The sequence below is a fragment of the Scomber scombrus genome, chromosome 24, assembly GCF_963691925.1.
Source record: "Scomber scombrus chromosome 24, fScoSco1.1, whole genome shotgun sequence".
Classification (NCBI taxonomy): Eukaryota; Metazoa; Chordata; class Actinopteri; order Scombriformes; family Scombridae; genus Scomber; species Scomber scombrus.
The window spans coordinates 13,998,675-14,024,039 of NC_084993.1; the positions used below are offsets into that span (position 1 = coordinate 13,998,675).

The 25,365-nt window shown below is 38.0% G+C and overlaps 1 protein-coding gene and 1 non-coding gene across 2 annotated transcripts in view; one reads left to right on the plus strand and one right to left on the minus strand.

Annotated features, from left to right (window-relative positions):
* Positions 1-25,365, plus strand: part of LOC134006580 (cilia and flagella-associated protein 47-like) — a 61,050-nt gene that overhangs the window by 34,494 nt on the left and 1,191 nt on the right. The window contains exons 46-65 of the mRNA XM_062445496.1: positions 3,918-4,023; positions 4,229-4,455; positions 4,569-4,707; positions 5,264-5,391; positions 5,527-5,592; positions 5,916-6,059; positions 7,282-7,455; positions 10,112-10,223; positions 10,939-10,992; positions 11,072-11,169; positions 11,665-11,840; positions 11,982-12,089; positions 13,339-13,450; positions 13,832-13,936; positions 15,416-15,572; positions 16,290-16,373; positions 17,555-17,702; positions 20,313-20,527; positions 20,959-21,106; positions 24,632-24,793. Of these exons, the coding sequence (XP_062301480.1) occupies positions 3,918-4,023; positions 4,229-4,455; positions 4,569-4,707; positions 5,264-5,391; positions 5,527-5,592; positions 5,916-6,059; positions 7,282-7,455; positions 10,112-10,223; positions 10,939-10,992; positions 11,072-11,169; positions 11,665-11,840; positions 11,982-12,089; positions 13,339-13,450; positions 13,832-13,936; positions 15,416-15,572; positions 16,290-16,373; positions 17,555-17,702; positions 20,313-20,527; positions 20,959-21,106; positions 24,632-24,793 (2,663 nt within the window). The remainder of the gene's footprint in view (positions 1-3,917; positions 4,024-4,228; positions 4,456-4,568; positions 4,708-5,263; positions 5,392-5,526; positions 5,593-5,915; positions 6,060-7,281; positions 7,456-10,111; positions 10,224-10,938; positions 10,993-11,071; positions 11,170-11,664; positions 11,841-11,981; positions 12,090-13,338; positions 13,451-13,831; positions 13,937-15,415; positions 15,573-16,289; positions 16,374-17,554; positions 17,703-20,312; positions 20,528-20,958; positions 21,107-24,631; positions 24,794-25,365) is intronic.
* trnag-gcc (transfer RNA glycine (anticodon GCC)) lies at positions 6,862-6,932 on the minus strand. Its single transcript has one exon. It is a non-coding gene; the product is annotated as a tRNA-Gly (tRNA).

The following is a 25,365-nucleotide window of genomic DNA, read 5'->3' on the forward strand; positions in this document are numbered from 1 at the left end:
ACAGTAACTATAACAATTTGTATCCGCTCTGTATGTTTGGATGGCAATTTATCTTCTATAACGCAATACATGGCAAATGCAATCCAGACTTCCTGAGCTCTGTAACAGTCCATTAGATGATGCTGCTGTTTCTCATCATCATTGCAGTAAATCATTTGACATTCTTTTGTTGTGACATGACAACACCAAGACACAACAGCTCTAACAGGAAGTCTTCCCACAGATATCAGCCACCAGACAACCCAAACGCTCTCTGACAGATTCTGACTTTTTAGATTTTTTTAATCGCATCTGTGCCTTCATTATTATTAATTAAACCTCCTTATTGAAAAATAATTTATTTGATGATAAATCATTTTGCTGGGTAAACCACCCCAGTCTATTTGTAAATGTTGCTGTTGTGTAATACAATCTGCATGTAATAATTTATAATCAAATCAAGTCAGTCCTATTTATACAGCACCAAATCACAACAGAAGTTATGTCGGGACACTTTTCACATAGAGCCTCTTTCATTTACAAAGAACCAACATTCCCCTGTGAGAAAACACTGAATGAGGGCCATGTCTTTTTTGCCTCTTCTGTTTTTTTCCACATTGAAAGATCTCCAACCCAGAAAGCATTTCTGCTGATGGCTGCAATATGTTTTTTACTAATGTCATTTTTAATCTGTCACCAAGCTCAATAGCACCCAAACCACCATGTACGTACATTCCCTTTTAGTGACTTCGCTGGTTGTTCCCCAGATTAAGCTCACACACTGTTTGTTTAGTTGATGTTTTTTATATATTATAGGATGAAGGTTTTGACAATATTATTTACACTTTTGTTCAAAAACTTTTTTACACTTATGTTGTAATTAGTATCTTTGTTTTCCCAATACTGCACTTAATTTCACACAATCTTTTCTCTGTCTTTCTTTGACTACATTAACTTACAAATAATCAGACTGAGTATTTTTATTCCATGTTTGTCAGGAGATTGTTTTTCTCCCGATGTATTTTCATATAGAGTTAAATGATCAGTTAGAACGTCCATCTCTGCCTGATTTTTATAATGCCAGTAACGATGTCTTTGTAGATTTGTTTTATTGAGGGCTGATGGCTAAAATATAAAGAGCTGCACTCAATGGACAGCCCTGCTTCACACCTCCTTCTACTTCAAAAGACTCAGTTAAAACACATTAACACTCACACAGACACTTGATTTTAAATACAAACACATTAGCATGTGAATAAAGCTACCAGGAAAGCTGTATGTTTTAATCACAGCCCAGAGATCCCAGATCAATGGAAATGTATTCAAATGCTTTTTTTTGATAAAGACCAATAATATAAAACCCTTACAATTCATCAGGTTTGTGTAAGATTGCTCTTAAAATGCTAAGGTTGTCCCACATTACCAATCCTTTGATTGCACACATTTGTTTTTTATCTATAATATCCTCTAATATATCATTAAGTCTATTGATTATTATCTTAGCAAATAATTTCATAGAAAAAATTCACAACAAGCTGTAATGAAGGGATAGTCCTGAAAAAGTTTACACAGTTGCAGTGTAAGTTTCCATTTTTCTCATATGCAGTAACACATACATTTCTAATAACTTCTCTTTTCATATTTTCACAGAAATCAGCATCACCATTTGTTTTTTATTAATTTAATGAACTTGCTTTGAAGATTTTTTTTGCCTATCTAATAGCATGAACAAGGTTTCCTCTTTTATCTATTTGGGATTGTTTATATATGTTTGTATAATAATTCATAATTAAGGTTGTTTTTAAGTTTAATATTTTTTCTTCATCTATATTCGATCTCTTTTTCATGTGCTTCAAACTAATATATTGATGTATAAGTGCATCATGCTTTCTGTTTATACGTTTATTTCTTTCTTAATATTTACATTTAAAGAAATCTTTTATTCTTTATTTTATTATTTCCCATAGATTTGTATCAGATTTAGCTAGAATATTTAATTCAATCACTTTATGCATTTCCTGTTTTAAATTCATTGTTAGATCTTTATCATTTAAACTCTGTGTATTACGTTTCCAGAAGCCTGTTAGCTGAGGTTCCAGATGACAAAGAGTTTTTTTTTAACTCAAAGATGGTCAGAGAAATCACTTAAAATGTTCTACATTATTATTATTATTATTATTATCATTGTTGTTATTATTACTATTATTTTATTATTATTATTATTATTATTAGTAGTAGTTGTAGTAGTAGTAGTATTAATAGTTAATAGTGAGTTACTTTGACATTTCAGGACAGAGGTCAATACAGCTTTTAGCTTTTGAATCAAACCTGGTCAAATCAGTTCCAAAGGGATTAATATCTGTACATCGGTTAACTTTGTCACAGATTTTCTTTTTAAGTTTGTCCTCAGTAATCAGTCTGTACACTGTGCTGATGAGTCTGTCATTTTCTTCAGTTACTGTATTAAAATCAAGCTAAATCAAGTTAAGTCTGGTTACCAGAGCTCATCTTAGCCTCTTTTTCAGCTTTCCTTTTGAAGCAAAAGAGGCATCTCATGTTTGATTCCTGAAACACACTGTGGTGCAACCCCTGTTTTATAACATTAATTATTAAACTATGTGACCATTTACGAGGTTTGCTTCTTTAATAATTTAAAAGAATTATAGCTGAAATCGAGTCAGTCTGATGGAATCATGAACTGCTTCACCAAATATATTTTTTATTTGTATTTCTATCCTTTATTATATGATTTTACAATTTGAAATAATGCTTTATATCCCTCCTGAAAGAATAATAGTATGACTCTTTTACAACATAAATACAGAACACTACAGGACTACATCAAATGTGGCAATACAAAAGCTGCCTGCAGGCTGAAGAATGGCTATAGAAGGCAAAGGGGAATGACATTTACTGGCGTACAAGTCTTAAGTTAATGGAAGAGGAAGGAGAGCAGATGTCAGGGTTAGACACATGCATGAATAAATCCTAACAAGTATGACTATTAGAAAAGTGACCTGATGGAATCACATTACACACTACTCTTTAACAGCAAGATATCACTCAGTAATTCAAAGCTTACCTCAAGAGAAAGAAAGCAGGGTGGTTCTTCCTCTCTGCAAACTTTTCAGTGACTCTGGTGGTAAAATCCTGTAGCTGTTTGTATGTGCTGTCAATTTGGGTAGAAATGTTTACTTTGCAAAGCAAACCCAACTTTACCACACTCTCTAGATGTCTCCCACTGCTTTCATGTTTGGATGCTGGAGATTCTGAAAACCTGCTCTTAACAAGATGCCATCGCCCCAAAAAACACACAGGAAGCAAAAATAGCACCTTCTTGGACAAGCTGGCAGTTAACCATATTTTCGTAGACAGCCACTCCACATTAAAGCAAATATTTATAACAATGTCCCATAACTGGTGGGCAACGAGGTACTTAATCTCATCCTCATCCTCATCCTCAGAAGGCAGAATTTCAAATTTGTGTTCTAGAAGATAGTTCAGTTTGTCGATGGTGGCAGTTGCTTTCCAGGAGAAATACAACTTCTGCTAACTGCTAACTACGAGTTAATAATGAAAAGTTACTAAACAAAAATAACCAATCAAATAGTAGCTGCGCAACAGACAATCATCCCCACTTGGCATCAACTGTATGCCACCTGCTTTTATTGCCGTAGGCTTTTGGCATGCATATTGTTGTTTTTTCTGCAATCAAAGCATTTGATGTTGTGAGATTGAAGCTGACCCACCATAGCAGTTACTGGAGTCAAATGTAGTTAAAAACACCCTTTTAAAACTATTGTATTAAGCGACTGACCTTAAAATGTATAATAATAATAAATAACAGCAGCAACCGTATATTATTTATATATATATTTTTCTCTGCCCCACTCTCTCCAAATGACACATCCTTCACGTCTGGTTCTGTGTCCCTGTAGGTGGGCGATATGGTCTATTTGGTGAAGGCCACAGCGGAATTACCTCCTCCTTCCCCTCTCACTGCCAGGCCCAGTTCAAACATAGTTCCCAACCTCAGCAACTCTGGTAGGAAAGCTGTCACACAGATAATGCTCTTACTGCATTTTAGCTATAGCACTATACACATGGAACTGATTGTTGTTATACTGTAGCTTTTCTTCCATGGACCAAACATTGTGGGCTCCACTCACCATCACACTCACTAATATATTATTATTTGAAGAAATGAAGAAAACCTTGTGTAATATTGATTTTTTTCCCCCATCAATAGACCCCAATAGTTGTGTATCAGTACTGCGACTACACTGCAAGGTTGGACAGGTGTGTGAGGAGCTGATGCGTGTGCCCCTGATCAATATGGTCTGGGAGCAAGCTCTGGCTATCTGTGGTCAGCACATCATGGGTATTGATGAGTATAGGAGACGGATTCTGACCCACACTTTTCATAGCAGCACTCTGAGGGCAACTGCAGCAGCGCTCAAGCTCTCCAAACAACAGGTACAGACACATACGCACTCTGGAAAGTGGGATCTTTGTGTATACAGACAAGATGTTTTCTCTGTTACCCACATTTTACTTTTTGGACCTCTTCTTCTCTTGCCTTCTTTTAGGCACAACTGAGAAGTGGTGACCACAGCAAACGGGTGGAGTACAGCGTGGAGGTTTCTTTGCCACAGTACTTCACTTTACCCAATACTGTTACAATACCTATAGAAGAAGACACCAAGATACCAACGGAGAATCCTGCAGGTACATGCATATGATATCATACATATCCCCAAAATACCTCAATCCAGTCACACCAGGTCATACATAAGGATGGGGTCAGTCATTCATAAAACATTATTTATATGTCCATTAAAAGCATTATTGGTTGCTGTAATTGACACTCTTTTCCTTACTGTTTGAAGAAATCCAAAGCTGATTTCAATGGAAGTAATTGAGGACAAAATCCAGTTTTTGTTGGGTGCAAATATGCATTTTAAAGTTAAGCTGATGCTGAAGTATTAAGCAAATTAAGAGAGTATCTTTCAAAGTTTGTCTTTTTAGTACAGAATTCTTTACTGCAGTTCAGCAAGGAAATGCTGTCCACCAAAACACAAACAGGGAATTTTGTACCAAAAAGGCTGCACTGACTCCCTGGCTACCTTTTTGTGTAGCACATGATCCATTCAGCCATCCCAGCTTTTAATTTGATGTAATATTCCAATATTCCTGATGTTAAATACATATTTAACTGCTGATTGTACTTCTTTGATTGTCCACCTCTTCCCCTCCCTGAATTCCCTCCTTCTCTATTCTATAGATTGTGGCTGTGTGGACATCCCTTTACGGTTCCAGGCAGACTCAGTGGGGCATTTCACTTGTCAGGTTGTCCTGAGATCCTGGTGTGATATCAGGGTATACCTGCTAGAGGCATTGGTTACTTCACAGGTAGACATTGAATGATTTACATAACAGATTAATGTAGTTAAAGTAGTTTGACTTGTGGTCATTATCTGCAGTATCAGAACACTGCGTTACATTACAGCATGAATGTTACAAAATCTTCATTATTTGTTACCACAGGGAGGATCTGTGCACTTGGACTTCATTTCACCAGCTCACCGTTCAGTCACGCAAGACATACCACTGGTGAGGGCCAAGAGGAAATTCTTGTGCATTAATCACTATGTGTGTGCTGTTAATTAAGGACAAACCTTTAAGTGTGATTTTAGATATTACTTCCATAAAGAGAAACATTTCTTGGAAGGGAGCTTTAATCGTGCAGCCAATTAAAATGACATAAATGATTGTCATCAGATTGCTTGGTTTAAACTAACATAATGAAAATATTTTGGTTACAGAAGTGTACATAATGTTATGATTATAGATTTGTGAATTTTAATAAAATGTTTTCAAATTGTTTAATATTGGTTAGGTCAAGTCAGATTATCAGGTCTGTGTGTCTCTTACAGCACAATGAGACCCAAAAAGACTGGAAAATGCAGGCTGAGGTGTATGGTGAAGGATTCCACGGCCCAAAGGTTTTGACTGTACCAGCAGGGACAAAAGCTTGCTACCCCCTCACCTTTCATCCTTCTGCACAATGCATTGTCACGGTAATCATTGTTTTGTTGTTGTGGTTCCATTATTTCTTTGTGTATTTCTTGAATACTTCCTGTCCTTCTTTGTCACAATCTATTTTTTAACATCTTTAACATCTACACTTTCTGATCAACTGTGAAATCATTCAACATCAACAACACTTACGAGAAAGCCCACTTTGCAAATCTCTTGCCACCAAGGTTCATCTACCAAACCCTCATATTTGGCCTTTCTTCTCATTAGCATCCTCCATTGCATCCTCCCAGGGAACAGTGAGCTCAAGTATGACCGCTTATCTCAATGCAGCAGCACACTGTCTGGCCTGTTCGGTTGTTAAGATGATATCTTGGAATTAAGCTTCCTCTGTGGCCAGCATCATCTTCCAGTGCTTTTTTAAGAAGCACAACGGACATATTTCCCTGCAAGCGAACTTTGTTCCTTTGATAAACATCGTTTTGATGACAGTGTTCTGCAGTTTAGAATGGTTGTTGATCCCCTAAAGTGATGACTGAATACCTCACTACTTCTTTCACTTACAGAGGATGTGGAGTTCAAAGACTGTTTTTTCTTCTTCTCAGCATAATTCATGTGCTTAATCATCAGAGAGGCAAGATGTTTTAAACATCTGTATTATAGGTGTTTTTGTCCATCCCATACGTCACATCTCCTTCTACAGCAGCAATATAGAGTATAGTTAGAGATATGGAGGATAACAAATGACTAACAAAATAATGTAGATTATGTATATACTGTCATTGTCCTGGTTGTAGTAAGAATTTACTGTAAAAATGAAGGGGTGGGGGAAAAAAAGTGTGTTGCATTGGCCGGGAATCGAACCCGGGCCTCCCGCGTGGCAGGCGAGAATTCTACCACTGAACCACCAATGCATTGCTGTGAGTCTTTTGGGGGGTGGGGCCTAAATAGTAGCAATACTGCAGGCTGTTGCTGCATACATTTTTGCACTGGCTCTCTGTATTTGCCTGTCTCCTGCATTCCTCTGTCCCTCATTTTTGTTACACTATCTTGTCTTTCCAATATAATGCATTTTAGACTCATAACAACATTTTTATGTTGTGTAGTTACTTGTTCTGAGCTTTGTAATCAGCCACGTTTGAGTGTTAGCATGTGAGAACACTTGACTGCAGCTGGGAGTCTGTTATTGTTCCTCCGTGTACTTCACACCAAACACCAGTTTGTGCATGTTTGACTGCCCAGACTTTATCCCTACCCCCACAGGGCAAGCTGTCCTTGCATAATGACTGCGACGGTACTCGGCACGTGTTTACCCTCAGAGGAGTGGGAGAGCACCCCCTGCCTGTGGACCATGTGGTATTACACTGCCCTGTAGGGAAGACAACACACACACTACTGGATGTCCCCAACTACACCCAGAACACACTGTCTCTCAAGGTATGCAAACATGTAAACAGTTAAGCACACATTCAAATAAGCGCTACACGTACTGCAACAAGCTGACAGGGTCTAACCTGAAGTACACAACACATACATTTTAAAGGAAAGCACTCAGGCAGTTTAATGGTATCACTTTCATTAATACCTTTTTGGGTTCATAGAAATCAAACCAGTTATCAGCAAGTCAGAGATTATCTTGAGAAAGAGATAAAAAATATATATTTTCAGATAAACCTAGTAGAGTAATTGTGACACCTTGTAATGCAAACAAAAACAATGTAAGCTTTATCAAAGTGCTTTATCAAGGTTTGGCGCATTATGTTAGATATAAATTGGAAACAAAACTACAAATGGGAAAACACAATGATGACTGGTACAATATATGTAAGGTACATTATATAACCACTGGCTTCAGGCTGGTAAAAGTGTTCTTAGTTTATAGATTCTTCATTTCTCCTAAAAGTAAAATCTAATTTTTTACATTATGAATTAATTTTTTTACTGGAGACTGTATGGAGACTGTATACTGGAGACTGTATGGAAAAAAAATTGTGGATCACATTTTTGGGATGATGTATGGGCAGTGCTGAAAGTGATATCCAAGACATTCTGTGTGTTTAGGTATTCTGATAAAGGACGAACACACTTAAATGAGGGCCGATATCTTGTTAAAGTCCTATTAGAAAACATCACAAGGTATTGGTAGAAAGTAGACTTATTATAAAACCCCTCACAAGCACTAAGTCTAACTCAAAGGTTGCATTCATTGTCCACCGCCTTTGCTGAAAGTTACGGTATGTGATGTTGATTGAACTAAAAGGGCAGAACTCAACTGCAAGAGCAGTGAAGGGCATGGACAGTCTACATATGCTAGTTTTTTTTGTAGTTCATCTTCAAAAACAGCAGTGGTCGCAAACATTTTTGGATTTAATGACTTAAAATAACCTTTGCAAGACAATTGTAAAGTATACTGTGAACTTTCTAGGTCATCACTCACACAGACTAACATTAATGGAGCAGAGCAGTGAACTCCAGCAGTAACAAAAAAGTATGAAGGATGACCAACACAAAATGCAGCATTAAACAACTCCAAGGTGAAGAAAATAACTGTGCTCAGTCTGTCTCACCTCAACAGCCCTGTGCCCGCTCAATATGTTGGACAGCAATGGCTTTCCCCTGAAATAACAGAGCAGCAGAGAGGTTGCTCTCTACTGCTGGAGACATGATGTTAATAACAACACAGCAGAGCACTCTACCTCCCCCTCACTTTGTTATTCTCACACAGGCAGGAGACTGTAAGATGCTTACAAAGTTATTAATTCATTAATCAATGCAATTAACTATAAAATAAAAATGCTTGGAGCCATTTATCTTTATTGCCATTTATGTGTCATAATGTATTTCAGTGGAATAAGGACACCAGTGAATAGTTTGGCGCACAGTATACTGGAGAAAAACTGAAAATAGTGCCCACTTCTTTATTCATTCAATCAAGAATCGATTTTGAATCAAATCGGCACCCAGGTATTGGGACAGTATCGAATTGGGACATAAGTATTTTGTACCAGGCCTATAAAATAAACAACCTTAATCAGCTAATTCAAAATAAGCACACCTCTTGCTCAATTTACACAAGGAGGGTGGTACTGTATGTGAGATGCCTCACTCATGTTATTAGAGAACCGCGGTTACCTCTATAACTTAAAGATGGGGGTTGCTAGGTCAGGGGGGAGACACACCAAAGCAGGGCTCTTCAGTATAAATGTGGGATTAGGCTGCACCACAAGTGAGTCTCCTGTGGCAAACTAAGGAGAGTCATCCTTTTGGTTGACTGAATATAAGTGGAATGAACAAAGCAGTGAAATGTGTGTCAACATTCTGAACTTGTATGACCTGAGGTGTCTGTTCAGAGTCTGTAAAAGTTCTATAGTCATATAGGGCAGCTGCAGAATTATGAGCATGGCTCCTTATATATCACGTGACCATAAATATCAATGGGCTGCTAATGCTTTTCACTCGCACACTGTGCATGCATGATAACACTACATTATGGTGGAGTTATGTTGAGTCATCAACTACTGCATCAAATCCCAGAATCCTCCCTCTCCTCATTCAAAGAACATCTATATGAAAGGTACTTTTATAAGAACAGCATCGATCCTTTAGGGCATTGTGTGCATAGCAAGTGTGGTTGAGCGAGTAGATTGATCGGCAGAAAGGTGACAGGAAAGAAAATGTTAGTAAATTGTCAATCTGGCAGTAAATGTACAGTATATAATATGTATATAGTGAGTTAATAAATGCTGCAGCATCTCAAGAATGAAAACAGTCTTGTCTGTTGTTTCCTCAACTGCTGGAAAAGTGAAGGAAGTTAGCTCTGAAGCTAGCAACACTGGATTAGCCTAACCATGCCCCTAGCATGGCTAAAAATGATAAGACTATTACACATTGTTATTGGTAAATAAAAATATTAAAGGACAATGGACAACATTGTTGTAATTGTGTATTTATGCCTTTGTGTGCACTTAAGCAACTCGTTAGTGAGCGTTTATTTGAGTCCATCTAGAGCATTTGTTTCCTTTTTTCTCTGTGTTTATTTTTCTTCTCCTTCTTTTGTGTTTGTGCATGTGTGTGCATACACTCATGCACGTAGGTGGTGACAGACTTATCTGTTGTGAGTGGCACCCCCTCCCTGGAGATTAAGCCTGGTCACAACGCTCCGTACACCCTGGCTGTGTCACCATGGAGACGAGGAAAGCAGACAGGTGATTTTTTTTTCCTCAGTGTTTTTGTGATTGTGGAGTTGAATAGTTTCTTATTATGTGACATGGAAGGCAACTGTGCTAAAATGTCAGCTTAATTTGTTTATAATCTTTTGGATTTGCTTTAACAGATGCACCTAGACTAACACACTCTTGGTGTCCTTAGTTTAAATATCTGCCTAAACACCTACTATTAAATGTAGCGGTTTTAGTGTGTTGTCATGTTTGTGTCACATAACTTTAGGCAGACTTGCATTTCTATATTTGTATTCAGCACCAGCATGCATAGGTAGTTGAGTAGGATTACCTATAAGTAGCAAATATTGAATATTGAATTGAATTGAATAATCTTTACTGTCATCGCAAGACAATGAAATTCTGTTGGAGCAGTCCTCCAGCTGCCCAGGATTATAAATATAAAGACAAATAAAAAACAATTAAGAGAAACATGTATACAATAGGGCACAATATCAACAATATAAAACATGTGCAAAAAAAAGTCCAAGTCCTTAAATATAAGGAGACTTGAGTGTGTGTGTGTGTGTGTGTGTGTGTGTGTGTGTGTGTGTGTGTGTGTGTGTGTGTGTGTGTGTGTGTGTGTGTGTGTGTGTGTATTTTTGTGAAGATAACGCTTACTGTTTTCATTTGTATCATCACAATAACAATAACTACAAACCTAAATCAAAATAAATAAATGAATCCACGACCTTTCTTGCAGGCTGCCTGTCATTTGTTGAAATTGATGACAAGCAAGAAGCAGATAAGGACAAAGGTAAACTCATTAAAAGCCTCATCGTTAAAACCACTTCTCTCTTGCTTGCATTTATACAGTATTTATACCTGCCTTCCAGGAAATTCACTTGGACGCTACGAGGTGTACTTCTCTCTCGAGATAATTTGTGAGCGGGCAGCAGCCGTCAAAGTCATAGATGTTCAGTGTGCTGCTCAGGTAAGTTCAGCAAACACACCTGCACACATAGGCTTCTAATTTAATGCTGGAAAGGTCTGCTGTTTGAAGCAGCAGTGCAAAGCTCATAGCATACACATCCACACTCTCCAAAATCATCAAAAAACCTTCAATACATAATGATTTCTAGTACTTGTTAAATTGATATACATTTTCTGTCGAGATTAAACTTAACATCAAAGTAGCATATTTTGTTGTCCTACACAACATACTGTCATTGAAGCCTTATTACACAGATATGATCATCTACTTTACTGACCTTTTAACGAAGAGACTATCATTCAGTTTAACAGACAATGTTCTGTAGCTGACCATCTGAATTGTATCAAAAAATAGTATCTCATTTCTAATATGCAGGCCTTCATCATTTATAGGATAGCTTAATCTTAAGGCTCTCTACACCTACATCAAAAGACTATCAGAACATCACAAGGAAAAGCAAAAACAGGTGTCATCTTTGAAATGTTATGTTCCCAGAGGTCCGTTGCCATAGAGATCCCTGTCAATAACCCACAAGGAGAGGCATTGATGCTGGATGTGTACCTGGAAGGCAACGGCGTGACTGGGGCCAACTGGGTTTCAATTCCCCCAGGGGAGACTCTCACCTACAAAGCCATGTTCTCTCCTGCTAGAGTAGGAAAGGGAACAGGCAGGTAAGACTCACTGCTCATTCCTGAGGTAGACAAATGAAATATCTTCACTGGCTTTGGTGGTAAAGATTGATTGTTGTCACTACTGGTAATGAATCTGCAGTATTCAGTAGTTATATAGGTTTGATGTGTGTTTTCTGCCAGTGTGGTGTTCCATTCAGAGCTGGTGGGGGAGTTCTGGTATCAACTGGAGCTTTATGCTCTTCCTCCTCCAGTCATCACACTGCCACAGGCCGGCTGTCAGCTGGGCAAGTAGGTGCACACACACACACACACACACACACACACACACACACACACACACACACACACACACACACACACACACACACACACACACACACACACACACACACACACACACACACAAGAACACAAACACACTACCATCTCACTGCAGGGCTATTGGCTAGGAATATGTGATCCCATTGTTAGGATATGCCCATACCTCAGTGATCTGTGCTTAGGCTGGCTCTCAATTGCATATTATACAGCATTCATGGCTTTGTAACATCACATGGAAACCTTTATAAGTAAATCAAATCAGAAGATTATAAAATGTAGTGAAATGCAACCGCAGTCAGGGTTTCCAGTCCTTTTAATGATGTATGTAAAGCTTGTTGGTGGTCTGCTTATATTTGATGTGAAGGACAAAAAGTATAACATTAAACATAAGAACTGTGGAAAAATGTCATCAGTACTTGTTCCAGTTTATTACAATCTTATTACATTATGACATTTTTAAAGATGAATAATCTAAATGCTGATTAAGACACACACACACACACACACACACACACACATACACATACACACACACACACACACACTCATTCACATATCAGCCAACTTTGTCTGATATGTGACAAGATTCAATTAAAGCACAAAGATAAGATGAAGCTGATTTAAACTCTGTTCCTAGATGTCTATTTGCTCCACTTTCTCTCACATGATTTCCACCAGGGGCCTGCAGTATTACTGTTTTTGTCACCTATCTTTGGGCTTGAGTGCTTTTCTGGTATCACAAAGCTTTCTTTTTCAGGTCAAGGTCTATTAAACAGTTGAACCACATATACATGAACAACATATAGGACAAATATTTTCTCTTTTTTGCTTCTCCTATCCCCCACACAAGGACAAACCTGGCTTGCTTTTCAGGCTTTGTACTTTTCATCACTGCTTTACCAGCAGAGGAACCTTACTTTGACTGTATCGCCTGTAATGTATTTATAATAGTTAAAAACACCAAATATATCACTATTCTAGACTACTGAACATTTTGAAAATATATTTAAAAAAATATATAAAAATAACTACATTCCCCTTACTTTTGATATTTGGATATTATTCCAATTGTTTCTTTCTTCACACTAGACTCCAACTGAATTCGTAGAGGTAGTATATGTCAAACAAATCCTACATGCTTTCAACAAAGTGGTTTGATAATTAAACAAAACTTACTAGATGTGTTTCTTTATGTGTGTGCATGTGTGTACATCAGATGGACCAGACTGACCATTCCCCTGGTTAACCCGACAGCTGAGACTCTGGAGCTTACCGTGGCTAATAGTAACCACAGAAACTACACACTGGAAATGGATACAGCAAGTACTGTTAGTACATGCTAACACGCAGCCTTTGTTTTTGCACATCCTCTATTTTATCAGCTCAGTATTCAGAATACATTTTAAGTCGATTTGCTGTTATTTTTATATACTATATATTTGAATGGATATTTGGCCATATTTACTGTGGATTGTATCTGTTAAAAGAGCCATAGAGTACACATAGACACTTGATAACACAGTCTTTTCACACCTATCCAAAAACAAACTGTTGTCAGCTGGGAGGAAAAGACTTTCTGTATATTGGGATGAGAAGCCGTGGGTTGCCTAGCAGTGCGATAGAGAGGATTTGTGTCTTTATCCTCCCTTACTGTCCCCATGAAAGCTATTCCCAATGTTTTTGTGTGTGTGTGTGTGTGTGTTTTTCAGCTTACTGTGGAGCCCCACTCTTCCACCCAGCTTGGCATTCGCTTTAGTCCTTCATCCATCGGAAAGGGGAACCACACAGCAAAAATCACTTTCACATGCCCCCAGGTGTATATATCCACACACAAACATCAAGAGAAAATGGATTACATAAATCATGACACATACACACAAAAGCACACACACAGCAGCACAAAACTGTATGGATGGTTCAATTATTTTCCTCTTAAATTGGTTTAAGCAGGTGCTCTCATTTTATTTGCTGCCTCATCATTCCCAATCATTCCCATGAAAGCTTTGAGCTATTAAATCACATAATAAAGCTTTTCTGGCCTGTATTTTACATTTAATTTAAAACACAAGGAGATATTGTTTTTATTTAAGACAATGAAAGACTTCCTCTATAAAAAAACCCAACACGAAACTTGGATATACATCACAGAAACAAACTAATTCTAATTCAACACCACACAATGTTGTTTTGGTATCAAAGTTAGATAGAAAGGGGGGAGAGACAAGTTTCCCCTTAACTGATGGCTCATCGTAAATGTGAAGATCTACTGTGGATTAATGACTGGCAACATTTGGTGCTAGGTGATACTTTGGCCATTTGAAGCTCAGGGGAAGGCTACTGAAAAGTCTAACACAAAACAAGTTGTTGTATATTGTTAACCTTTGCCAATAAAGATGGAAAACACCACAAACTAAACTTCTCCTGAAGCCACACAATAAAGCACACAGAGTGCTTAGTGTCAAACACCAGCAATTAGACCCATCCACTGGAACCAGCAGGCAGGCTCTCAGATAAACAGAGAAACACCAGAAAAACTTTTCCTTTTCTAAGGGAGTAGGATGACCTTTTGGGTTATTTGCTATCTTGCCAACAGTTAAATGAGAAGATTGACAACACTCTCGTGTCTGTTAAATATGAAGCTTCTGTTCAGCTTAGCTAAGTAAAAGTGTCCTGGCTGTAACAGACAAATATGAAAGTTACAATGAATTTTACTCTCAGCAAGAAAGCGAATAAGCATATTTCCCAAAATGTCAGACTATTCTTTTAATGACTGAAGACATGGACAATTTAGGCTTTTAATTGACCCAAGATGTGAGCTGTCTGCCTGTTAACATTTCACAGTCATTTTTGCTGACAAGATTAAAGATTTTTGTTTGGGTTCTTAAAACGTATTGATTTAAATATCCTTTTTTTCAAGTTCTGTAGCTATTAGATGTAGAATTTAAAGCTCCTTGAGCTCACCTGAAACTCAGCAATGACTTATATCATGATATGTATCAATGTAGACTAATCTGAAATATGTATAGTTATACGTTTTGTACTACATTTCCCAGCCCTACTGTTCACTTATTGCCTACATTATATTTGTAAAATACTTCTTAAATGTGCATGCAAGTTTAAAAATGTCATTAATGTTAATCTTAAATGATTTGTATTAGTTATGTGTGTATATGTTTGGAGGGTGTGTCCAAACTTTAAGTCTCTCTCCAAGTGTTACCTCTTCTGTATTCCTGTCATGCCTACTCGTTTTTCGCCACTTACATTTGTGTTAATCTGTCTCTGTCACTCTTCAGTTGCAGGAATGGTGTGTGTTGTTGAGTGGGTGTGGTCTTAATCCAGAGAGCGAGGAGCCAGTGAGCATCTCATCCACTATTGGTTCCAATGCCTCCATCACCATTCCCTTCACAAACCCTACTGAGCTCCCAGCCATGCTCAGCATCACACTCACAGGTCACAGGCGCTTGTTGTCTTGTCTCACACACATACATTTTGCCACTCATTTGTCCATGTGGTATGTATGTGACACATTTATACACATGGTTATGAGTAAATACACTGAGCGACTTCAAGTCCTGTTTTCAGAAATCAACACATGACAAATGTAGAAGTGACAGTGGGAGACCTGAAACTATTAGAAAATATGATCCCAGCTGAAATGTCATTAGAGAAGCACAGCACTGTGACAGAAATGAAGAGGGTATGCTTTCATGTGAAGTTAATGCTAAAAAACATCTTGATGGGAGGTGGTCAAAGGCTGTGACAGTCTCAGAAACATTAGAGCAGAATATTATACTCAACAGGTGATTCTACACTGTTAGCCCCGACACAAGATGATACCAGAGAACTAAAGACCTGCAGAGAGACTCAGAGGCAGCTGTCAGAGTGAGAGAAGTTTCCTAGCAACGGCAGGAATATAGAAGTTTCGGTTGCCAAAATATGGCCATAAAATCATAAAATCTGGAGAAAAACTTGCAGCCACAAGGTTGAGAATATGGTCAATGTTTCTCTCTAGTGCAGGCAGAGATGATCTATTTATGATACTTAGGACAGGTCTGGACCACTGACAAAATTTAAAGTATGAGAAAATTGATGAATGCCACAAATGTTCTTAAATCAATCTCATTCTTGCATTTTAAGAACTTACCTGTTTGTTTCTTCATGTATCAGATGAGGAGCCAAGTGGGGCCCCTGATTGCCATCCAGTCACTACAGACAAGGAGGTCTTCTCTATCCCTCTCAGCCATACTACAGGTGTGTGAAATTTTTACAATGCAACACATACAATTCCAAACACTAAGCTTTAAAAAAAGGCTTTCTCTGAGGCAAAACTAAACTTTTAACATTTTCTCAGACCTCTCAATGTTGTTTCTCTTCAGAGAAAAATCCTTTCAGTTGGGCACTAAAACCGATAAAGGCTTCTTCACATAGCAACAGTAAGAATGTAGATAGCAATTAGTTTGAATCAGCTCCTATATCAATCAACCTTAGGCTGACCGTTTCAGTTATGGTCTACAGCACAAATGAACTCGCCCACACCTCCACACAACCCTGCAGGAAGGTGCCGCATTGCTGGATTTTGTGTAAATGCAGAGCTTCATCCTGTCCGCTGTGGCCTCTCTGCTCTGCTTGTGTGTAGATCAGCCAAGCCCTCGGTCAAGCAGACACAGACCTGCAGCTCTTTATACATTCATACCACAGAGACAGAGAGCAGAGCGGAGCAGAGGAGACAGAAACAGTGAACCTGGCTGCTATGTTACAAGTCCTGAGCCCACACCCTATGCATTGGGAGTTACACACCCACTGCCCAAAGGTTGACACCCAGAAGTGTCCAGAACACAGCAAAATAATAAGAGATAAGTCTCTGCAGATACATACACTGCCACATACTTATAGTGGGTCATAAGTGATGACTGAGAGGGATTACTTTATATGAGTCTTCACATAGTTTTTTTAAGGAAAATCCTGCATATTATCCTGCATAGTATACCAAGCACTGGACATAGGGGGGGCAGAGCCTTCTCAGTTGCTGCCCCCACTCTCTGGAACTCACTCCACTTGTTTTGTTTTTCTATTTTGTTTCTTTTTCTCTGCATTGCTTTACTGATTGTGTTTTCATTTATTCTGTATGGTTTAATTGTTTTGTCTTTGATTCTGTCAAGCGTCTTTGAGCACTGTTAAAAGCATTCTATGAATAAAATGAGTTATTATTATTATTGTTATTATTATTAGTATTATTATTATTAGTATTATTATTATTATTGAGTTTGTTTCTTTTAGTTTGCTTGAAATCAAGCTTGAAATTGTTGTGCAGATGTCCACATGAGAAGCATTGCAATACATTTTAATGAGCCTTGGTTTCTAGAGTTGTTTTTCTCATTTGGCTACTTGACAGAAAACTTTAAAAAGTGAATGTGACTGTGTGTCTTTTCTAGGTATACAGATCAGTGAAGGGGCCAGTTTTGATGTGCCTGTGCTGTTCACACCCAATTCTATGGAGCTACAACAGGCCTGGCTCTGCATTGCACTGAAGCCCCTCAGCAGCCTGGGCAATAACAATTCCCTCATTATGGACAACATGAGGTATGTGTGTGTGTGCATGTGTGTTATTGTCTGCACAAGAGGCTATATCTGGGTCTATGCCTAGTCTCAGACAAGTTTTAGACATTTAGTAAAGCTCATTATCTTCCGTTATTGCTACTTCCAGGCATGTTTCTGTATAGGCTCCCACTGTAAACAAAACAAACAGTTGTTCAATTATCTTTTTATTATGCAGTGGCTTTTTCCAATCAACACAATAGGCAAGTGTTGAAAATACTCAATACAGAGGTTGATCTTATTAAACATGTTCTATTTCATGCATGGTAAAAGACATGCATGACAACACATTGTACAGTATAATAATCACAAATGGCTGTTTCATTGCGCATTAGATAAGAAGTGGGTGTACACTTGGAAATTCATATTTTTCACTCGTAATATAATCAGGGGCACCATTCTTGAATTGAAAAGAAATAATTAGACCGAATCAACCAATATCACATCTGACAGTCGTGAACTCTCGTATACAGGAATCTCCATCTCTGCTGTAACGGAATACACAAATATAACAACTTAAATGAATATTTATTGTACTACTACTAAGAGATAGGGAACAAATGTATACATAAATGTATATATAAGATAGTGCGAATGACTAAATGAATGTATGAGGAAGATTAATTAACAAGTTATTGCTGAATGAATGAATGAAAATGAGGCTTATCAAAAACAAGTCGAAGCACAGAGGTACTAAAGCCAATAAAAACATTACAATCAACATAATTTAGAACACATGGAAGATAGGGCTGATGATGAGACAAACTTCCAGAAGTGCTGAGCATGGTGAGGCAGACTTGGTGATCTTCAGGATGCTAAGGTGACAGCCAGATGAGAACTGTTGTAGGTTCAGTGAAGCCATCTAGTTCAGCGCTTCTTTAGGAGAGTGAATCCAACACCAGAAAGATTCAGACTAGCTGAGCCCACATTGGTAAACAGGGCTGTGTGTTTCTGTTTTGATGCGTTGAGTGGCAGGCTGCAGAGTTTGACATTAGGGCTCTATCAAACAAAAAGGTCTGTGGACATTTCTTGAAAACAGTCTTTGCGGACTGGGAGGAAGCAACTCCAATTAACTATGAAACAAAAGGGCTTGAGAGCCTAAAGTGCAAAACAGGTGCAACAGAACAAAAACATTTAACAAGGCGATAAATGCAGATGACAAAAATAATAGAGATCCAAATGGAAAAAGGCATGCAATGGCAAAACTGATACTTGGCTTGTGGCTTTAGGAGTCTTTGCAGTCTTTCTTTTTAGTTGAGCATTTCTTTCTGGAGTGCTCTACTCTCAGCAGATTTGAAAAAGACGATGCCTGAAACACAATGAACAGGCCAAGGCTGAGAGAAAACAGAAAAAGTCCAGACAAAGATTTATATAAAATAAACCTTTTATAGTCTAGTTGGTGTTTTGGAACAAATAGAGGATCCATGGTACTCTTTTGGAGGGAACACATCGTTTACTAATTGTTTATTGTGTGTGAAGAGAAAAACTGGCTTTCAACTAAAGTGCAGAGAAAGGTTCAAAAATCTCTTTGCATTCAAAGAGTACTCCACCAATTTAGCATTGCTCTTCTATAATATTGTTAAACACATGATTGACAGTTTAAAAATGATCAAAATTGATGCAGCAGAACCAGAGATATTGACCTAATTTCAGGATATGTTCCATCACGCAACCCGGTGCAACTCACCATGTTTAAACTGGTAATGGAAGCACAAATCAATGCAGCTTGGTTTGACTTGGTGCAGCCAAAATTGCAGTGGGAAAAGACTACAGATGAACATCTCCAAAGCTTGCTGCCAAGTGAGCTGTGGTGATGTCAGATGAGCTGGCTAACTTTTCAGTTAAAGATAGACCTTGGAGTGAGTAGCCCTGTTGTAATGGAGGTGCAAATCCCTGGGCTGGGCTGACACACTGAGTCAAACTGAATCAAGCCAAGTCTTTTCATGTGTATGGAAAAGAGCTATGGGAGTTGCAGGTATTAAACCTCTGTAGGGTCGTTAACTTGCTGCAGACCACCTCCTCTGTTGAGTGAAGGCTTTGCCACTTGGACATAACTGACCTCTTTCCCTCCTCTTTCAAACCATCTGTCTTCTCTATCCAACATGTGCACATCGCTGTACTCAAAGTAGTGGTAGGTGGATTGCTGAGGTGTGATCTGGGGAGTTGGCTCTTCTATGTTGGGTCATGCTCAGCTTGTATTTGGGAGTGTGGTCTTACGGGTGGATGAGCTTCTGAAAAACACAGGAATGCAGTGCTTGTTGATGAGTTAAGTTTCTCCAGCCACAAAATACAACTAATAAAATATACTTACTGGATGCTGACTAATAGACACAAATGTTTGGGATTCAGTCCATTTTGTCATCAGTTAAATAAATCTCAGAGCTAATATACTAAGCTGTGTGAAAGTACAAAAACAAAATCCCTTTAATTTGACTTCTGACATGCTGTACACAGCTGCTGATCTGGTATTGGATTTTGAAATCCTAGCACAGACATTTTAACATTAGTGAGGTGCCTGGAAAATTTTCAAATCCAGTACTCATTGCTTAATTGCTGATTCTGAAATCTAAAAAATGCACTGCACCACTATTTCAGGTCAGAGCAGGAACTGTCAACCATCTGTTGGATTTACCCCCTCCGTGGGATTCCCATGGAGGTGCCTGTTAAAAACTCACCACTTGGCGTGGTCCAGTGTGAAGCAGGCTGCCAACTGGAAAAGAAGGTCGATGTACTGCTCACTGGATGTGTGCCAGGGAATCAAGGCTGGGAAGGACAGGAAGGTGTGTGTCAGTTAGTGATTTTTACTGTTCTTGTTGAGGCCAAAAGTGTCAGAAGACACTTTTGAGGATTATTTTCTTCACCTTTTTAAAGTTATGGAATCATGATTGTAGATTGTCATTGTTCTGTGTTCATTTTGGCACCTGATTTAGAGACTATATACAGTCAATAATCTGAATTCACATCTGTCATTTAAACCTGCTTTATTTTTTGTAGACCTTATACAATTTTGATGAAGAGTAAATAGTTATATTAACCAAGAATATCTGTAACAATAATCTAGAGTGTACTATTTCTATAACTAATAAAATATCCTTGTTAAAATAGATCTTAAGTAGACCCTTAATTTTCCTTTTTAGTTACTCATATCCATGCAAGTACAACACACTGAGTTAGTTCTCTTTTTTCTTTTTCTTTTGTAATGTTCCACCTCAAGCACCTGCTCAATCTTTTTACTTCCTGACAGTGGAAGACTTCCTGTGTGAGGTGCATTCAGACAACCAAGCAGAGGACTATCTTTCTGCCTCCATCGAGACGGGGAGGAGGAACCCTGAGACTGGCATCATAACACTCACCGTTAATCTCATCTACACTCCCCTCAGGCCATGCAGGTTACAGGAAAACACACACTCACACAAACATATGCCTTTTTTTATAAAACATGCCAATCATAGAGAAGCATGCAGGAAAATGAAAAACACATTCAAACATATTTCGATATTAAATATGAAGAATGTGTGATCCAGTAGCTACTTATGGTTGTGTAACCAGTATAAACAGACACAGTTTCCTCACAGAAAAAAAAGGAATCATACAGGCAGAGTTTTAGAGACACAAACCACAGACACACACACCACAGTAAGAAGGCAAAGAAACAAACAAACACACAGACGCACATTTTGAAAAACTGTAAGAGCTGCAGGCATACACAAACACTCACTACCAGTGTGAACTAAACACACACCATAGGAGCGGATGGGTATACAAACACACAAACCCCTCGAAAGTTAAAAAAAACACTCAGAGAAACAAATAAGTGCATCTCCTCTGTCAGGGGAAAAAACAAAAAAACAAGCATGTGCAGTGGCAGCACATTCTCAAACATATACACACAGGTATCAAACACAGACACACAACAGGAAGGAGGGCATACAAACACAATCAGTTTGTTGTTCTCTTCTGCTGCGTAAAGTACAGATAACACACCTATATAAAACACTGAGTAAACACTGCATTCATCTCCTCTTTCTCTATCTCTCTCTCTCGCTCTCCCTCAGGTGGGTGTGGCCTCTGCATTAATTTATTACTAACTGTCTACTTGTGTGCTGAGTCTTAATATTTGTAGCTAAAGGTTGCTGTGCTCTCTCAGAGATAAAGGGGAATGCCAGCTCATTAGTTGCTTCTGGTTTAACAGAACATTGCCATGTTAGGTCAGAAGCTCATGGCAATTTTCATAAATTTCACTGCAGTGAAATTTATATAATCATCGAGAATAAATATCTGATATCATTTTGACGATAGCTTGTTAGAGTTGAATTTTCACACAAACTTTATCCACACTTAATTGGATTAAGAGTTCAACTGTATGTTACTGAGTAAGCCCAATGCACTGTAATAACTATCACTTGATTACAGTCATCTCTTATCCAAGATCACACATGTGGTTTAGTAATAAACGAAACACCGTGATTGACATTTGTACAACCACAATAATGATCAGACCAGCCACAATGTACATGCCAAATGGATAGATGCAAGAATAAATATGGGTAAAAATATGACATGTAAGCAAATATGAATTAAATGAGAGCCACAAGCTAACGTGCAAATATCATTCTATCCAAATCCAAAGGAGAATTCTTTAATAAATGGTGAAAAAATGTATTCAGGGATTTACTGTGCCCAGTCAATACTTGAGTTTTGAGGCAGTTTTGAAAAAGCTGATAGTGATATATGTTTTTTAATTAAAGCACACAACACAAACAATCATCTTTGATAAGAATCCTTTAAATTCTTATATCATGACCAAGATATGCCGTGACTGGAACATACAGTTTAAAGTAGAAAGATGAACTAATCAATGCTCTCTGGCTTCAAACTACTGTGTGTAATGGATTTTCTGTCTCTAAATGACCTCAAACACATCTTTGACATTTCTTTTTATTTATCGGCTGAGATGTATGCTGATACCAATATATCTGCAAAAAATAATAACAGCCTGGCTGATTGATTAGTCTAGCTTTAGTCATTAATTAAAGGTTGGATTCACATTGTTTTAAGTCTGTCTTTAAACAATGCTCACATGCCCAAACCATTTTTTGCTCTCTGTAATCATTTCTCCTGTCCACACTGGCCATTAATAAATCCCTACCTACACTCATTTTAATAGAAGAGATGGGTGGTAAACACAAACAGCACTGCATTCTCAAGTTAAACTGCACTTAATATAAGGCCTTAGCAGTCTGAGTTAGACAAATCAGTCTTTTTAGTATGAAACTCCCTCTGTGTATTTCCCTGGGCAGTGTTTCCTTGATGGGCTGCAGTAGAGGGATAGTAATAAAGAGATCATTTTTTACTAAAAAGACTGTAACTGCTTGATTTGTGTAACATAGACTGCTAAAGCTTTTAATTAACTTGGACTGTGGGTTTCATCCCCCATTCTTTACATTAGAAGCACGTTAAGAAGGAATTTCTTAACGTCTCTGTATTTACATGTCCACATTCATATTGTTTTAAGACAAAATATGAAAACACATCCTTGAAGGCTTCAGGGTCAAAATAAGAAAATGAATCACTGATGTAGCCTGTGAAAACATTTGCATAATGCACTCGTACTGTATGTCTGTGACAAAAAGCCACCACTTCAACAGACAGATGAAGCCAGCAATGTTATGTTCCATGTCTGAATCTGCAGTTTCTAATCATTAACCTAATTGTCTGAAAAACTCAATAATCTAATCTTTCGGTTCTTCTACATACCTAATGAACTATTATCTCTAGAAGTGTAAAATTCTTCTGGTCATTGATGCTAATTGAAGATCCCTCTGGCTTGAAATGAGCACTGTGATTACATCCGTTCTAAAATATCCATTCTAATTTGTACATAATGGAAATATACTGCATGATATCTGCGGCTACAGTAACACCGTTAAAAGTTAACCTTTACCTATTTCCACTGTCAACCTTACTGTAAATTGCATGTGACATTCTGCTGAATGAATAGTGCATTCATTTATCAGGTCCCGTCTTCATCTGTGAGTCCATTAATGAGGCGTGTCTCAGTAGAATCAATACCTCCGAGAGCTAATGACTTCTCCGTGAGGAAATGACGGGGGGTGTGGTGCCGCTAATAGGCTCTTCCATTATCTACATGTTATTTCTCTGCAGTGGATAGTAAGAGGAAGAGACCAAGTATCTATCTGCAAGCTGAAAGCGGCAATATTAAAGACTGGTTTAGTGAATCATCTTTTTTGAATAGGAGTGCTCAAATGACACTTTTCGAGATGAATTAAGAGTGGAGGAATGATTTGAAGAAAAGACACTAGTGGGAAGCAGACTCAGATCAGAGGTATTCATGGAGGGCCAACTCTATATGAGAATCTGTTTCATTTAAAGCATACTGCAGCTCTTTTCACTGATTAGTTCCTTGTGCTTATAAGTAAAATCAGCAGGTGCACTCATGCTTATAATACGAATATAGATACATTGAGCTTTCGACTAGTGGTATTACCCACGAATATCACAAACACAAGTATTGTGTGTTGGTTTAAAAAAGAATACAAAATAAATAAATTGCAACATAAATGGAAATGTTTTTAGCCTTTTGTTTTTTGCACATTTGGTTGGAAATTCTTTCTTCAGGTGCAGTTTCTCTACAGTGTGAGCAGTGCTTTTTTGTAGCTCAGGTTATGAAGAATGTTTTAACAATAACTACAATAGTATCCTGTTGGTGTGTTAATGGTTCTAAATTCCTTACAGTACTAGTTGCTTATTTGTGTTTGAGAGTGAAGACTGTCTCAAGACCAGTAACTTCAAACTCTTGTATAGCGCTGGGTGTCGCATTTAAACCTTGAGTACAGCCTGTGAAGCAATAAAATATACACTATATGTTAATGTGTGTCTGTGTGTGTGTTCAGGTATTCAACAGTCCTAGTGGTTCAGCATGTGTCTGGTCAGATCTGGGAATTTCCCATCACTCTCATTGGCTTGGAGCCTCAGGTTGATGACATCATCATCACTGAAGCCACTGAACTGGGCAAAACTTCAGCTGTGGGCTTCCGTCTGACCAGCACCACAAGGTATGTTTGTGTTAAATATTTGCCTCTGATTTTTGCTTTGTCTCATTCACTTTAATCCTATCCAAGTTTCCAAAATAATGAAATGCAAATTGCAATGTCCTAACTTCTATAATGAAGTGTAGCCATTTTTGAGAGTTCCAGGGACCAAAGGAAGTAGGTATTAAAAGCTCTTTTTGCGCATTCCTGTTCCTGTTTCCAATGCATTTGAAAAACCTTGATTACTGAATTAATGAAACAATCAACAAAGAAAGTTTTGTTTCTCTTGGTCGCTCACTTTGTTCTCTAATCTCCACTCTCTCAGCCTCCTCTTCAACTCCCTCACTCCTGTTAGCTCGTACTCTCAGCTTGTTCACACACAGAAACACACACTTTCTCTTTCTGTCTCTCTCTCTTTTTTTAAAAGGCTGACATTGTAACTTTGTTCATAAGGTCAAATAAATATTACAGGAAATGTAATTAACTGTTGATGTTCAGCCCTATAACTTGTAAAAGTCCCTTTAACACATTCCTTTTTGCGATTTCACTGCATCTAAAGAGCCGTGAAGAATAGGCAAACAATGCAGATGATTGAT